The sequence below is a fragment of the Erythrolamprus reginae genome, chromosome 9, assembly GCF_031021105.1.
Source record: "Erythrolamprus reginae isolate rEryReg1 chromosome 9, rEryReg1.hap1, whole genome shotgun sequence".
In the NCBI taxonomy this organism is placed as follows: domain Eukaryota; kingdom Metazoa; phylum Chordata; class Lepidosauria; order Squamata; family Dipsadidae; genus Erythrolamprus; species Erythrolamprus reginae.
Genome location: NC_091958.1, coordinates 4,399,829 through 4,417,101, shown reverse-complemented (window position 1 = coordinate 4,417,101; position 17,273 = coordinate 4,399,829). Strand labels below are relative to the sequence as shown.

The 17,273-nt window shown below is 42.0% G+C and overlaps 1 protein-coding gene and 1 long non-coding RNA gene across 2 annotated transcripts in view; both read left to right on the top strand.

Moving 5' to 3' along the window:
- Positions 1-17,273, top strand: part of LOC139172674 (uncharacterized) — a 41,149-nt gene that overhangs the window by 12,517 nt on the left and 11,359 nt on the right. The gene's annotated exons all lie outside the window — the stretch shown is intronic.
- On the top strand, positions 4,333-6,131 carry LOC139172462 (arylamine N-acetyltransferase, pineal gland isozyme NAT-3-like). The gene is made up of 3 exons (XM_070761615.1): positions 4,333-4,608; positions 4,791-5,334; positions 6,079-6,131. Exons 1-3 carry the CDS (start codon positions 4,333-4,335, stop codon positions 6,129-6,131), a joined length of 873 nt encoding a protein of 290 aa, XP_070617716.1.

Genomic DNA, 17,273 nt, shown 5'->3' with positions numbered 1-17,273 from the left:
AGGTGTTTCCCTTTTTTTGTCCACCCCTTTGTATATCAAACCAGCATCCTTCCTAGGTTCTTCATACGACGTATTGCAATATATAGCAAGATTCTGCACTTTTGCTATTTAAAAAAGGCTATTAGAATTGTGGAAACTTTTTTCGCTCTCTGAGCTTGGTTGTTTGCATGCAGATGTTTCATCACCCAATTAAATAACATTATCAGTGCTAAAGGGAGCGATGTTTCCTTTCTGTTTATATTCTATTAGATGTTACATTATATAATTTATTTTATGTTTATATTGTATTATATTATAAAAGAAATACTTTATAATTCTGTATGTGTATGTATGTATACACATACACACACACAAACATTCCAATATTTGAGGAGCTGCCACAACTTATTTTCCAAAGCACCAAAAGACAAGACAAGACACAAAAGCAATGAATGGAAACTAATTAAGGAGAGAAGCAACCTGGAGTTAAGGAGAAACTTCTTAACAGTGGGAACAATTAACCAGTGGAATGGCTTGCCACAAGAAGTTGTGGCTGCTTCTGGAGGCATTTAAGAAAAGACTGGACAGCCACGTATCTGAAATGGGATAGGGTCTTCTGCTTGAACAGAGAGCTGGACTAAAAGACCTTGAAGATTTCTTCCCGCTTTATTCTGATTGATTGATTGATTGATTGATTGATTGATTGATGTACAAATGGCATGCCTCATCAGTATTGGTGGAAGTGTTGGGTTTTTGTGCAGTCCTTGATGGTCTCCGAGCTTGCTTCATGACCCAACATCATCAGTGCTAGAAAGTTGTGGATTGTGCTCTCTTTTTATATACAATATATGTGAAAGAGTTAAATAAGGTTCAGGAGGGAAGTGTTTTTAATAGAAAAGTGAATGCAAGAACAAGGGGGCACAATCCAAAGTTAGTTGGGGGAAAGATCAGAAGCAAGGTGAGAAAATACTATTTTACTGAAAGAGTAGATGCTTGGAACAAACCTAACCCTTCCAGTTACTGAATTTAAACATGCCTGAGATAAACATATATCCATCCTAAGATAAAAATACAGGAAATAGTATAAGGGCAGACTAGATGGACCAGGAGGTCTTTTTCTGCTGTCAATCTTCTATGTTTCTAAGGATATTCTTTACAACAGTGTTTCCCAACCTTGGGCACTTGAAGATATCTGGACTTCAACTCCCAGAATTCCCCAGCCAGCGAATGCTGGCTGGGGAATTCTGGGAGTTGAAGTCCAAATATCTTCAAGTGCCCAAGGTTGGGAAACACTGCCTTAGAACACTACTTATGTTGAGAAAAATGCAGGCTGCTTATTGCTTTTCTGGCCAAAAGATGGCGCTGTTGTTCACGTCTCGGTAGCTTCCTCCAAAAATATACATTTTTTCCCCCAAATACAAAAAAACCATGTTCTTCCTAATGGATGCAATTTCAAAAGGGATAATGGAAGGAAGATCAAAAATCAACATCACCTAGACTCTCCTTGTTTAGAGACGATACCTGAAGAGGCATGGCAATGAAGTTGTAAATTTTGCCTTTTGGCATAAACACTCCTTTGCTTTGCAGTCAATCTTTTTTTCTTCTTAACGTAACAGTGGCATGTTTGAATTACATGTAAAGCATTGGCAGGAAACGACATTTTTTCATCACTGCTTGAGAGTTCATTGAACTCCCCAAGGTGTTCTGCCTGGGTGTTTTCACTAACTTTTTTGTTGATTCATAATGAGGAAGGGAGGAACGAATTCTGACTTCCAGGGTCCATTGTATTTTCTTTTTAAAAAAAAAAAATGCAAAAAGCAAAATTCTAAGAAATTCCCGCTGGTATTTGGGTGGGTGCAACTGTTCAGGGCAAAGGAACATCTGAAAGCATTGAGGGACACAGAAAATTGGCAATTGAACAATAAAGGGAAAAAAAGCCAAAGTTGAACAGCAAAACACACATTGTTATCAGGTTTCACTAAGAGGTAAATAACAAAAGCCAGCCGTGTTCCTACAAAGAGAAAGAAATATATGCCTCGGTGCAAAACCTGTATACGGTAGCAGAAATGCGTGGAATAGCAAATACAGTGATACCTTGTCTTACAAACTTAATTGGTTCCAGGACGAGGTTCTTAAGGTGAAAAGTTTGTAAGATGAAACAATGTTTCCCATAGGAATCAATGGAAAAGCGATTAATGCGTGCAAGCCCAAAATTCACCCCTTTTGCCAGCAGAAGCGCCTGTTTTTGCGCTGCTGGGATTCCCCTGAGGCTCCCCTTCATGGGAAACCCCACCTCTGGACTTCTGTGTTTTTGAGATGCTGCAGGGGAATCCCAGCAGTGCAAAAACAAGCGCTTCCCTGGCAACGGAAGTCCGGAAGTGGGGTTTCCCAGCAAAGGGAGCATTAGTGAAATTGCAGCATCACAAAAACACCAAAGTCTTCGAAACCCCACCTCCAGACTTCCGTTGCCAGCGAAGCACCTGTTATTGCGCTGCTGGGATTCCCCTGCTATGATTCCCCTGCAACATCACAAAAACACGGAAGTCCGGAGGTGGGGTTTCCCAGCAGCAGCGGTGGGTTTTTAAGGTGAAAATAGTTTGTAAGAAGAGGCAAACAAATCTTAAACCCCGGGTTTGTATCTTGAAAAGTTTGTATGATGAGGCGTTTGTAAGACGACGTATCACTGTATTAAGATTCCAAACGCCCTTTATTTAAACGCCTTTAAATTATGTATGAGATGAGAAGTGCACATTAAAAGGTGATTTGCGTAGCCTCTTTGTTTGTTTTCAATTGTGAACTGTTGGGAATGAAAACAAAGTAAGGGGTGGGAAGATATCGTTTCATCCATACCGAAGCCTTACACAGGTGCAGAGGAAGGGACAAGAGCTGTTGATTGTGCAGAATCACAATGTTGGGGGTTTTTTTTGGCTACCAACAATCTCCTCTAACTGTTCAAAGTAAAGGATTATTTTCCTTCCCCGCTTCTTAAAATGAAGGTAAATTAGACAAACTGAGAAACGTGGTTTTAGACATGTAAAGTGTTCTAAGACCATATGTGTTGTCACCCGTATATTGCTAGACATTTCTCCGAACTCTGTGTTAATTTTAAGTAGAAAAAACCCCTAACATATTAGAAACATAGAAGATTCAGGAAATATTATTTCACTGAAAGAGTAGTAGATCCTTGGAATGGTGGTTGGTAAATCCACAGTAACTGAATTTAAACATGCCTGGGATAAACATATATCCATCCTAAGATAAAACACAGGAAATAATATAAGGGCAGACTAGATGGACCATGAGGTCTTTTTCTGCCGTCAGTCTTCTATGTTTCTATTGACGGCAGAAAAAGACCTCATGGTCCATCTAGTCTGCCCTTATATTATTTTGTGTATTTTATCATAGGATGGATATATGTTTATCCCAGGCATGTTTAACTTCAGTTTAGATTTACCAACCACATCTGCTGGAAGTTTGTTCCAATGATCTACTATTTCAGTAAAATAATATTTTCTCACGTTGCTTCTGATCTTTCCCCCAACTAACCTCAGATTGTGCCCCCTTGTTCTTGTATTCACTTTCCTATTAAAAACACTTCCCTCCTGAACCTTATTTAACCCTTTAACATATTTAAATGTTTCGATCATGTCCCCCCTTTTCCTTCTGTCCTCCAGACTATACAGATTGAGTTCATTAATTAATTTATTATTTTATTTATTACATTGATCAGCTGCCCATCTTATCCCAAGATAACTCTGGGTGGCTGACAATGGAAAAAAAGGATAAAACTATAGAAAACAGAGAGGGAGAGAGAGGAGAGAGAGAGAGAATGACAAATAAAATAATATAAAAATGCAAATACTCAACCCTGACTGAAATATGGGGAGGGAGGGAGTAGAGTGAGCAGGGGAGGAGGGAGTTGAAATCTGTTACCTATCTATCAACCTTAAGACATTATCTGCACATTTTGCAAATCCAAAATCTCTCGTGGGAGTGATGCAAGGCAATGTTTTTCCAACTTGGCAACTTTGACATGAGTGGGTGTCAATTCCTAGAATTTCCCAGCCAATTGGGAAACTGACAACTATAGAGTTGACATTCGCTCGTTTTCAAGTTGCCAAGTTTGAAAAACACTGGTTTGCATCATTAAATTTAATGGTAAAAAGTTAAAAGGCTGAATCACGACTCTTGCTCTATACGATGTCCTAAATTAGAAATACAAGAGGATAATGATGTGACTTTACTTTCCAGGGGTTTCATTCAATCATGAAATAAAACCAACGGTGGAGATACTTTTATACAATTAGTTTAACTCTTTGTTTCGCTCTGCAGGGACCAAAAAAGGTACCGATTATGAATATTAAGCATTATTTTGAAAGAATTTGTTGCAAAGGTTCCCAGGAAAAAATAGATTTGGAAACCTTAACCGAGGTTTTTTCAACATCACATCCGCCCTTTGAAAATCTCAGTCTCCACTGTGGCAAAACCATTCGGTTGGATTTAGAATCAGTGTATGATAAAATTGTGACGCACAACCGTGGTGGATGGTACATGGAGAACAACCAACTTCTGTTTTGGGCTTTCCAGACTATGGGCTACAAAGTTGGTCTTTTAGGTGCTCATGTTTATTTATTTTTATTTATTTATTCATTTGTCCAATACATAAATACATAGGAAGAAAAATAGACATGTAGTAATATATATAAGGGTAAAGTGAACTTAAGAGGAGAGGATATATGAAAGGAAGATAATATATATAATAAGTGAGAGAAAGGAAAGACAATTGGACAGGGACGAAAGGCACACCATTGCACCCAGAGCGAAAGGTCTACAATCAAGATTTCTCTCATCTTCTGATCAAAGTCGTTCTTGAGGGTAAAACCTACATTGTTGATGGTGGTTTTGGAGTGGCTTATCAGATGTGGCAACCCATGGAGCTGATTTCTGGGAAGAACCAACCTCAGGCCCCAGGAATTTCCTGCTTCACCGAGAAGGATGGTGTTTGGTACTTTCACAAAATGAAGCGCGAGAAACTCAGGATGGATTCCGAGAACAAAACTCTCTGCTCTGATATTATAAAAAACGTGACCTGTAAGAACATTTATTTGTTTACCTTGCAACCAAAGACAATAGATGACTTCCGGCTGGCTTGTTTAAAACTCCAAAAAGATCCAAGTTCTATGTTTTTAGGGAAGTCCATCTGTAGTCTCCAAACTACTGATGGATTTCTAGTTTTGATTGGGTGGATGCTGATTGAAACCAAATATGATTATAAAGACGACATGGATCTAGAAGTAAGCACAGTCGTGACGGGTGAAGAAGTGCAGAAAATACTGAAGGAGCGATTCAAGATTCAACTATTTGGACCGGGAGTCACTGCTCACAGTCACTCATGCCCTCATCACCTCAAGGCTCGACTACTGTAACGCTCTCTACATGGGGCTACCTTTGAAAAGTGTTCGGAAACTTCAGATCGTGCAGAATGCAGCTGTGAGAGCAATCATGGGCTTTCCCAAATATGCCCATGTCACACCAACACTCCACAGTCTGCATTGGTTGCCGATCATTTTCCGGTCACAATTCAAAGTGTTGGTTATGACCTATAAAGCCCTTCATGGCACTGGACCAGATTATCTCAGGGACTGCCTTCTGCTGCACGAATCCCAGCGACCAGTTAGGTCCCACAGAGTAGGTCTTCTCCGGGTCCCACCAACTAAACAATGCCGCTTGGCGGGACCCAGGGGAAGAGCCTTCTCTGTGGTGGCCCTGGCCCTCTGGAACCAACTCCCCCCAGAAATTAGAATTGCCCCCACCATCCTTGCCTTTCGTAAGCTACTTAAAACCCACCTCTGCCGCTTGGCATGGGGGAATTGAGATACTCTTTCCCCCTAGGCCTTTACAATTTTATGCATGGTATGTCTTTATGTATGTTTGATTTTTATATTAATGGGCTTTTAATTGTTTTTAGTATTGGATTATTGTTGTACACTGTTTTATTTTTGCTGTTAGCCGCCCTGAGCCTCCGGAGAGGGGCAGCATACAAATCCAATAAATAATAATAATAATAATAATAATAATAATAATAATAATAATAATAATAACTGGACAAAAGGTTTGTCCCTCTTAACACCTATTCAGGACCCATGTTTTAATTCAGGCGGCCAAGGGTGAACTTCGAACAACCCAGTTCATCCTAAAGCAACGGAAATGAAATTGGGAAGCAACTTTGGAGAATTCACACCATGAAAAGATCCAAAGGGATGTTGGGTGAACACTTTAGAGAAGAAGATACTTTATTTTCTTGGGCAGATTCGGGTCAATCTAGAGAGCAAATGAAGTCCCAAATTTGATAATAGTCCGTGTCTTCTTTTTCTTTTATTCTCATTGTTAGTCTACTTCTTTCTGTCACTTCAAATATTTTGTTTATCACTTGTAGATTGGTGGGAACAGTTTCTTCCTTCCAAGATTGTGCATAGCAAATCCTTGTCGCAGTTAAAATATTAATTATCGCATGTCTTTGTGGATTTTGGGGTCTATTATGCCCGATAAGAATATTTCAGGTTTTAGTTCTACATTAAATGATATAATTTCTCTTAACCAACATTGACTTTGTAAGTACATGGTACATACCGATATTCTGGGATTGCCATGTATGTTAAACTACCAATTGTAGTTTTTATTTTTACAGTTGTAATATCTCTTTAAGCACTTTGGCTGGCTAGCCATAAGAGGGCGCCAGCGCTCTCTCCTCTCGATGACACTGGATACCTCATTCACCTTTTTGCCTTTTACCTTGAGAGGGGAGTATTTTTCTTCTTCGTGCTTGCTATGTGCGGTTTGTTGATTATTTCTGCTTTGTGCTTATAGACATGTATATATGTAAATAATACTTGTTTAGCATACTAAGTCTGTGTCGGTACTGGCTGTATCACACATCCATACTCTTCCTTAATCTCTGCACAGAGTATGTCGAAGGTCCCGCAGCCTAGCTGCACCGAGACATACCAACAGACTTTTTTCCCAATATGCTTAATTTTTCCAAAATGAAGTCCTTTCTGCAAAGTTGAATTTATTTATTATTTATTTATTTATTGGATTTGTATGCTGCCCCTTTCCGTAGACTCGGGGCGGCTAACAACAATGATAAAAAACAACATGTAACAATCCAATACTAAAACAACTAAAAACCCTTATTATAAAACCAAACATACACACAAACATACCATGCATAACTTGTAATGGCCTAGGGGGAAGGAATATCTCAACTCCCCCATGCCTGGCGGCATAAGTGAGTCTTGAGTAGTTTACGAAAGACACGGAGGGTGGGGGCAGTTCTAATCTCCGGGGGGAGTTGGTTCCAGAGGGCTGGGGCCACCACAGAGAAGGTTCTTCCCCTGGGTCCCGCCAAACAACATTGTTTAGTCAACGGGACCCGGAGAAGGCCAACTCTGTGGGACCTTATCGTTCGCTGGGATTCGTGTGGTAGCAGGCGGTTCCGGAGGTAATCTGGTCCAATGCCATGTAGGGCTTTAAAGGTCATGACCAACACTTTGAATTGTGACCGGAAACTGATCGGCAGCCAATGCAATTTGCTGGGTCTAGGCCAGTAGTGGGTTCTAAAACCCATTGCTAGCGGTTCGTGCACACTTCGTGTTGCCAGCACTACCAGTTTGCAGAACTGGGTCAAACCGGGATCAAACCCACTGCTGGTCTAGGCTTTGCCACAGAGTTAGCGATGTAAGTCTATTTTGAAGTAGGAAAAGGAATAAAAAAATATTTTGCAAGATTATCAGTTTTGAGCTTTTCCCATTGGGATATTTGCTAAAATAATATGAAGTAGTCTTGATGGCTTCCCCCAATTAAATATTTTACAAGTGTTTTCTATGTGTGTGTCTGTGTGGGAATTCGGCATGGGTTTTTAAAAAAATCCGACTCCTTTTTAAAAAGTAGTTGGGTTTGCTTGCCAGCAGTGAAACTATTAAGTCCCAAAGGATCTGGTATAAAGTCCCTGTGAGAATAGAGCACACCGTTGGGCAACATTGAGAATAGCAGTCCTCCCAAGACAACAGCAATTGAAACTGCTAAATCACGCCTGCAAGAAGAAAGATTCTCACTATAGTCTTTGCATCAAACGGCAAATTGAAAATCGCTTCTTGTTTTCCAATTACCCAGCAAATTCTAATCTTAACTGAGTTAGAATGTATGGGTTTATTGCTTTATATCTTGCCAGGAGCCACCCTGAGACCTTCAAAAGGGCCAGAGAACTTGCTATAAGAAACTAAGTAAACTACAATCTCTGTGTTACTCTCTGTAATCAAGATTTACTTGAACTGATCAAGTCACAGTCTAATAAGGGGGATAAAATGGTGGCGCAACTGCTAAGTTTGTAGTTCCATATCTCAAGTGCATCGGTGCAACTGATAACAATTTTTTTTGGAGCCTATGAATGATCTCTTTCTTTCTTTCTTTCTTTCTTTCTTCATTTATTCATTCATTCATTCATTCATTCATTCATTCATTCATTCATTCATTCATTCATTCATTTGATTTTTATGCCGCCCTTCTCCTTAGACTCAGGGTGGCTTACAACATGTTAGCAATAGCACTTTTTTAACAGAGCTAGCCTATTGCCCCCACAATCCGGGTCCTCATTTTACCCACCTCGGAAGGATGGAAGGCTGAGTCAACCTTGAGCCGGTGATGAGATTTGAACCGCTGACCTTCAGATCTACAAGTCAGCTTCAGTGGCCTGCAATACAGCACTCTACCTGCTGTGCCACCCCTGCTCTTTCCTGTCTCAGAATGAAGAACACCTGGAAAAGGTGCAAAAAAGGGCCACAAGGATGATCAAGGAAATGGAGCATCTCCCTTATGAAACCAAGTTGCAACACCTTAGTCTCTTCAGCCTTGAAAGCCGGCGTTTAAGGGGTGACTTGATCAAAGTGTATAAAATTATGCATGGGATAGAAAAGGTGGATAGAGAAAAATTCTTTTCTCTATCACACAATACTAGGACAAGGGGCCCCTCCCTAAAGCTCATAGGTAAGAAAGCGAGAACAAATCAAGGGAAATATTTCTTCACCCAGAGGGTCCTTGGTTGATGGAATTCACTTCCAGAAGAGGTTGTGACAGCTGTCAGCCTTGATAGCTTCAAGGCAGGATTAGACAGATTCATGGAAGCCAAGTGTATCGGTGGTTATTGAAACGGATGTCGATGTGCTGCCTCTATGTTGGTTGAAGCAGACAGGATTCCCTTGAGTACCATTTGTTGGAGGTCAGGGGAAAGGGAGGGTCTTGCCTTCTCTTTCTGCTCAAGATCCCCATGGACAATTGGTGGGCCACTGTGGGACACAGAATGCTGGACTCGATGGGCTTTGGCCTGATTCAGCAGGGCTCTTCTTAGGTTCTTAAGCCCCTACTCAAGCAGGAGACCCTATATCAAGTCAGACAAATGGTTGTCCAAACTCTTAAAAGATGTCCAGCACCCACAATGTCTGAAGGCAAGTCATTCCACTGGTTAATTGTTCCATCAGGAAATTTCTCGTTAGTTCTAGGTTGGATGTCTCCTTGGTTAAATTTCCATCCCTCTCCTGCCCTCAGGTGCTTTGGAGAATAGGCTGACCATCTCGTCTGTGAGAGCGCCTCAAATATTGGAAGACTGCTATTATGTCACCTCTAGTCCTTCTCTTTGTTAGACCAGAGATACCTACTCTACCTCAATCATCATGATTGACATACCCTCAATTATCATACAGTTTAGCCTCCAGCTCCATCATCTTCTGAGGTTAGTTGGGGGAAAGATTAAAAGTAACGTGAGAAAATATTATTTTACTGAAAGAGTAGTAGATGCTTGGAACAAACTTCCAGCAGACGTGGTTGGTAAATCCACAAAAATTGAATTTAAACATGCCTGGGATAAACATAGATCCAACCTAAGATAAAATACAAGAAATAGTATAAGGGGCAGACTAGATGGACCATGAGGCCTTTTTCTGCCGTCAATCTTCTATGTTTCTATCTTTGTTGCTCTTCTTCATATTTTGCTTAGACAGACTAATGTTGCACAACTTCCTAACTTCCCTAAAAATCTCAAGATAATTTGCCCTGCCAGTGTTGGTTGCTACTGTATTTTTCCCTGGAGTTCTTAGACGAGATAATACTTTTATTGCTTGGTGGTTTGTCTGGGGCTTAATCCTTGCTTATCTGGCTGCTGGCTGCTGGAGAGGAGATGTTTTGGTCACTCAAGCAAGGAATTACCAAGGAGAAAAACTCTCGCCCATCAACACTGGGGAGGGAAGCACTGTGTATTCAGGGAATAAACCCCACATCAACGATGATGGTCCCTATCACTAAGGGACACACAAAGTTAAGACTTTTGTAGCTGAGTTTTTCAGCACGTAGGGTGAATACTAATTGTTGTTGTGGTTAGCTCTGGCCCTGCTCCTGCCCCAAGGACTGTGGATGTGGGGGAGACATCCACATGCTGCAGGCCTGTTTTGCCCCCGGTGGAATCTGCTGATGAAGGCTCCTCTGACCAAGAAGACACGAGTGACAGGGAGGAGGAGAGTGGGGCAGACAGCTCAGAAGGAGATCAATTATCTAGCTCCTCCTTGGATTCAGAACAAGAGTTAATGATACAGCCACGCATGAGGGGAGCGATGCATAGGCAGCAACAGCTGAGAGATTATTATCAAAGAAAATGAGGCCACCTGTGGTTGGGTGGGGCTGTGGTCATTAGTGAGGCTGCTATAAAGAGCAGCCTGTGGGTTTGGCCATTGTGGAGGATTATCTGATCATTGTGTTTCATGACTGCTTTACTGACTTTGACCTTTTGTGTGCTGATTTTTCCCCGCTTTGAAACTAAACCAGAGCAAAGTGTGTTTCACTTTTGTGAAATAACAAGGACTGTGAATTGCCTCACAGCTGCAAGCTAAGTATCACAGAACTGATAAGGGACTTGAACAAATTACCAGTTTGTTTGGAGACGAGTGCTCTTGGCTATCCCAAAAGAGGGCTTGGTTTCAGTAACTTTTCATTATAAAGAACATTGTTTTGAATTTTCAAAGGTGTGTGTGTCTGAAATTTGTACCTGTGAATTTTTGGGAGGATTCTACCAGAGAGCTCGACAGAACAATTGTTCTTCATGCCTTTTCTCCACAATTTTATGATAAGACTATTCTAAGTCTAAGGTAATGGTTTTCTGCTAAGGATGCTGGGATTTTCCTACGGCAGAGCTTATATGGGATGCTGAAAAAAAATTGTGTTTCCACCTTGAGTTATTTGAGAGCCCATCCTTGCGAAAAGAAGACTTGAATGGGCTTTCTGGAAGGCAAATGTAAAAAGAAACTAATTAAAAATGATGGGGCTGTGAAAAGCTTCTTGGGCTTATAGAATTCAGAGCGATGTTTCAAAGAAATTCCAGAGAGGGAGCCGAAAACCAGGGCATTAAGGAACCACTTGGCTGTAATTCATGATTTATGAGACCCAGCATTAACCATAGGTTCAGGTGGCTTTCCGAGGGATTCTGACAAATTCAGAGAGAATTCTCTTGGTGCAGAGAGAAATTGCAGTGGAATGCATTCGGTGGCTGCGGGAAACAACTTTCATTAAGATTAGGACTTCCCTGGAAAACCTTTTTTGTATCGAGGAGAGGTTCAATCCAGCCTCTAAACTATTTATATGTTTTTCGGCTTAAGTAAAAAAAAAGAGGCAGAGAAAAGCAAAAGTCAAAATGTAAATGTGCCGTCGACCAAGTCTTTGAAGGATGGAGAGCTACTGTCTTGGTTTACCTGTCTTCCTGATCAGAAATAATATACAGGGGTACCTCTACTTATGAACTTATTTTGTTCCGTGACCAGGTTCTTAAGTAGAAAAGTTTGTAAAAGGCAGCAATTTTTCCCATAGGAATCAATGTAAAAGCAAATAATGCGTGCGATTGGGGAAACCACAGGGAGGGTGGAGACCTGTTTCCTCCCAGGAGATTCCTAGAGAGGCCCCACGGAGGCTTCTTCCCACCTTTTCTGGCCCTGTTTCCTTCCAGATGTGACTATCTTTTTCTTTTAATATTAGATTTGTTCTACTGTTATATAGAAACATAGAAACATAGAAGTCTGACGGCAGAAAAAGACCTCATGGTCCATCTAGTCTGCCCTTATACTATTTTCTGTATTTTATCTTAGGATGGATATATGTTTATCCCAGGCATGTTTAAATTCAGTTACTGTGGATTTATCTACCACATCTGCTGGAAGTTTGTTCCAAGGATCTACTACTCTTTCAGTAAAATAATATTTTCTCATGTTGCTTTTGATCTTTCCCCCAACTAACTTCAGATTGTGTACCCTTGTTCTTGTGTTCACTTTCCTATTAAAAACACTTCCCTCCTGGACCTTATTTAACCCTTTAATATATTTAAATGTTTCGATCATGTCCCCCCTTTTCCTTCTGCCCTCCAGACTATACAGATTGAGTTCATTAAGTCTTTCCTGATACGTTTTACGCTTAAGACCTTCCACCATTCTTGTAGCCCTTCTTTGGACCCGTTCAATTTTGTCAATATCTTTTTGTAGGTGAGGTCTCCAGAACTGAACACAGTATTCCAAATGTGGTCTCACCAGCATTCTATATAGTGGGATCATAATCTCCCTCTTCCTGCTTGTTATACCTCTAGCTATGGTATAACAAGCAGGAATTGCCTTTTACTATTGTTGTGAGCCGCCCCGAGTCTTCAGAGAGGGGCGGCATACAAATCTAATAAATTATTATTATTATTATTATTATTATTATTTTTTTTTTTTTATTATTATTATTATTATTATTATTATTATTATTATTATTATTATCTCCCTGCCTTTTTCAGCTGTTTCCTCCCAGGAGATTCCTGGAGAGGCCCCACAGAGGCTTCTCCCTGCCTTTTCCTGCCCTGTTTCCTCCCAGGAGATTCCTAGAGGCCCCACGGAGGCTTCTCCCCGCCTTTTCCGGCCCTGTTTCCTCCCAGGAGATTCCTAGAGGCCCCATGGAGGCTTCTCCCCGCCTTTTCCGGCCCTGTTTCCTCCCAGGAGATTCCTAGAGAGGCCCCACGGAGGCATCTCTCTGCCTTTTCCGTCCCTGTTTCCTCCCAGGAGATTCCTAGAGAGGCCCCACAGAGGCTTCTCCCTTCCTTTTCCGGTTACAGTTTCGGAGGCTCAGGTTTGTAAGTGGAAAATGGTTTTTGAGAAGAGGCAAGAAAATCTTGAACACACGGTTCTTATCTAGAAAAGTTCGTTAGTAGAGCCGTTGTTAGGTAGAGGTACCACTGTATTTGTAACCTTAAATGTATGCAATATAACGTTCTCCAACTCACATACCATCAAGGGCTGGAATGTGTAACACAGGATGATAATGGTTTGGAGAAATTACAAACACCCAAATATTTAGCAGGACCTGTGTGTTGAACGATCACGTCTTTCCTTCCTATTCTTGGAACCTTTTGTGGTTATTGCAAAAGGGAAACGTCTTCATTGTTTCAATTCTGATTTTCTGGGTGTGCATGGTTTTGCAAAGAGCACATTTAATAAACCGAGCAGGGAATGAAAATCCCGTTAAATCCTTAACAGGGAGGAAGGGGGAGTGGGAAGGACGGTGTCAGTTTAATTAAAAGTGCCAATATTTGCAAAGACTTCATTTCCAATTCCACTAATTTCTATTTATACGTATTTTGAGTAAGACATGGAAGAATTTAATTGTAACAAAGCCAAAAAGAGCAACAACGTGTGTTTGTGTGTGTTATGTTGAATTGTTGAAATAATGCTTGAAATTTCCCAAACTTCCTTTAACGTTGTATGTTCACCCTTCTTCCCCTGCTGCTTAAAAGCTCACCGAGGTCATAATGCAGAAAGACCATTCTGGGCTTTTTAAAAACTGGGCATGGTTGGGCTGGAATTCACCTCCATGAAAACTGAATTTTAAAATCCAGTTTCTGCAATGAATGTTAAGGATCACAGATCGCAAGCAGACACATTTGGCTTTGTTTGTATAGATGAAATAGAAGAACATCACTGGAAGAGTCCTTTGTGGTTGAGGAGGAAGAGAGGAAGAAGACAGGAAGAGGAGGAGGAAGAAGAGGTGGAGGAGGAGAGAAGGAGGAAGAGAAGGAGGAAGGCAGGGGGATTGTGGGAAGTGGACGGGGCTGGGAGCTGTCATACCAGGAGATCTGGCATTGGACCAGATTACCTCCGGAACCGCCTGCTACCGCACGAATCCCAGCGACCGATAAGGTCCCACAGAGTGGGTCTTCTCCGGGCCCCGTCAACTAAACAATGTCATTTGGCGGGCCCCAGGGGAAGAGCCTTCTCTGTGGCGGCCCCGGCCCTCTGGAACCAACTCCCCCCCGGAGATTAGAATTGCCCCCACCCTCCCTGTCTTTCGTAAACTACTCAAGACTCATTTATACCGCCAGGCATGGGGGAGTTGAGATATTCCTTCCCCCTAGGCCATTACAAGTTATGCATGGTATGTTGGGGGAAAGATCAAAAGCAACATGAGAAAATATTATTTTACTGAAAGAGTAGTAGATCCTTGGAACAAACTTCCAGCAGATGTGGTAGATAAATCCACAGTAACTGAATTTAAACATGCCTGGGATAAACATATATCCGTTGTAAGATAAAATACAGAAAATAGTATAAGGGAAGACTAGATGGACCAGGAGGTCTTTTTCTGCTGTCAGACTTCTATGTTTCTATGTTTGTGTATATGTTTGGTTTTATAATAAGGGTTTTTAGTTGTTTTATTATTGGATTGTCACATGCTGTTTTTATTATTGTTGTTAGCCGCCCCGAGTCTACGGAGAGGGGCGGCATACAAATCCAATAAATTATTATTATTATTATTATTATTATTATTATTATTTGGAGAACGACATGGGTGAAAACCAAACAGCCCTTTATAGAGGTTATCTCTTCCAACCTAGTATGTAGCTGTATGATTGCGAGACTACAAGTAGCCCTCTACTTATAACAGTTTGTTTAGAGAGGGTTCGACTTTACAATGACACTGAAGAAAGTGACTTGTGACCAGTTTTCATACTTACGACCACTGCAGCCTGTCAAGGATTAGTTCAATCCTAGGTGATATTCCATTATGTTACCATATGAGGTAAGAGGAGGATATAAGCACGTTGAATGCTACGTCATAGGGTGTAAACTGCAATCTGATTGGGCCAGAGCATTATAAAATGCAAAGCAACTTTACAATGATGAGTGTCTTGCTGTTGTGGGTGATATTGTTAGTTGGCTGGCTGGAGCCGTTTGAGCGTGAGTTAAGATATTGAGTTAGAGCTGTAACGCTGATACGGAGAAACCTGGATTGGTTTAGTATCTACGTGTAAGTAAGCTTTGCTGCATAGAGTAAAGTTTGTTCCTGTAAATAGAAGACTAAGAAGGGAAGACCTATAAAGCCCTTCATGGCATCGGGCCAGAATATCTCCGGGACCGCCTTCTGCCGCACAAATCCCAGCGACCGATTAGGTCCCACAGAGTGGGCCTTCTCTGGGTCCCGTCGACTAAACAATGCCGTTTGGTGGGACCCAGGGGAAGATCCTTCTCTGTGGCGGCCCCAACCCTCTGGAACCAGCTCCCCCCAGAGATTAGAACTGCCCCCACCCTCCTCGCCTTTCTTAAACTCCTTAAAACCCACCTTTGCCGTCAGGCATGGGGGAATGGAAACATCTCCCCCGGGCCTGTACAGTTTATGTATGGTATGCTTGTGTGTATTTTTGCTTTTAGTGTTTCTTTTAAATTATTAGATTTGTTATATATTGTTTATTCTTGCTGTGAGCCGCCCAAGTCTACGGAGAGGGGCGGCATACAAATCTAATAAACAAACAAACAAACAAATAAACAAATAAATAAATAAAAAGATATTTTGTTTGCACTGAAGAGTAAAACTGTTTTACCATTGTTTTTCTACAAAAGTGTCTTCGTTATTTCTCTGCACTGGTTCTTTAAATTGCCACACTATAAATTCTGGTATCTTGTCAAGTCCTAGTGCGTAGCTCTGTCTATCCAGGACACAACCTCACTGTGGTCAGGAGATCAAAATCCAGGCACTGGCAACTGGCATATATTTATGTCCCTTGCACCATCCCTGGGTCATGCGATGGCCATTCCTAGCTGGCTTCAGACAAGCGAAGTCAATGGGAGGAAGCCAGCTTTGCTTAACAACGGCATGGTTCACTTAACAACTGCTATAAAGTGTGGTGCGGCTCCCTTCACCGTTGTCTTGCTTAGCAACAGAAATGTTGAGCTCAATTATGGTCCGTAGGTCGAACACTACTTATACAGTAATACCTCGTATTACGAACTTAATTGGTTCCCGGAGGAGGTTCGTAAGGCGAAAAGTTCGTAAGACGAAACACTGTTTCCCATAGGAAACAATGTAAAATGAATTAATGCTTGCAAGAAAAAAAAGTGCAAAAAACCGCCGCCGCCTGGCTGTCACCTTTTGAAACAGCCGGGGGGCTTCTCGGCATTCTCCCAAACGCCGAACCCGGAAGTTCGGCAAAAGACGTCCTTCCTGGCCGGCTGAAACGTGGCTGGCCAGGAAGGACGTCTTTGTGACGTCAAAGCTCCGTCCATGGAATTGGGATTCCCCACCTCCTTTCCAGCCTCCCGACCGGCCCGACAGCTCCGCGGCTCTTTTGAAAAGCTAACAGCTTGGCGGCGGGGCTTCTCAGCGTCCTCCTGAACCCGAACAACGACCCCGAACTTTTGCTGAACATCTGGGTTCGGCGTTCGCGCGGCGGGTTCGTAAGACGGAAAAAGTTCGGAAGAAGAGGCAAAAAATTTCCGAACCCTGGGTTCGTATCTCGGATTGTTCGTAGCTTCTCAGCGGCCACCCAAACCCGAACTTTTGCCGAACTTCCGGGTTTGGCGTTCGCACGGCGGGTTCGTAAGATGGAAAAAGTTCGGAAGAAGAGGCAAAAAATTTCCGAACCCCGGGTTCGTATCTCGGATTGTTCGTAGCTTCTCAGCGGCCACCCAAACCCGAACTTTTGCCGAACTTCCGGGTTTGGCGTTCGCGCGGCGGGTTCGTAAGACGGAAAAAGTTCGGAAGAAGAGGCAAAAAATTTCCGAACCCTGGGTTCGTATCTCGGATTGTTCGTAGCTTCTCAGCGGCCACCCAAACCCGAACTTTTGCCGAACTTCCGGGTTTGGCGTTCGCACGGCGGGTTCGTAAGATGGAAAAAGTTCGGAAGAAGAGGCAAAAAATTTCCGAACCCCGGGTTCGTATCTCGGATTGTTCGTATGGCGAGG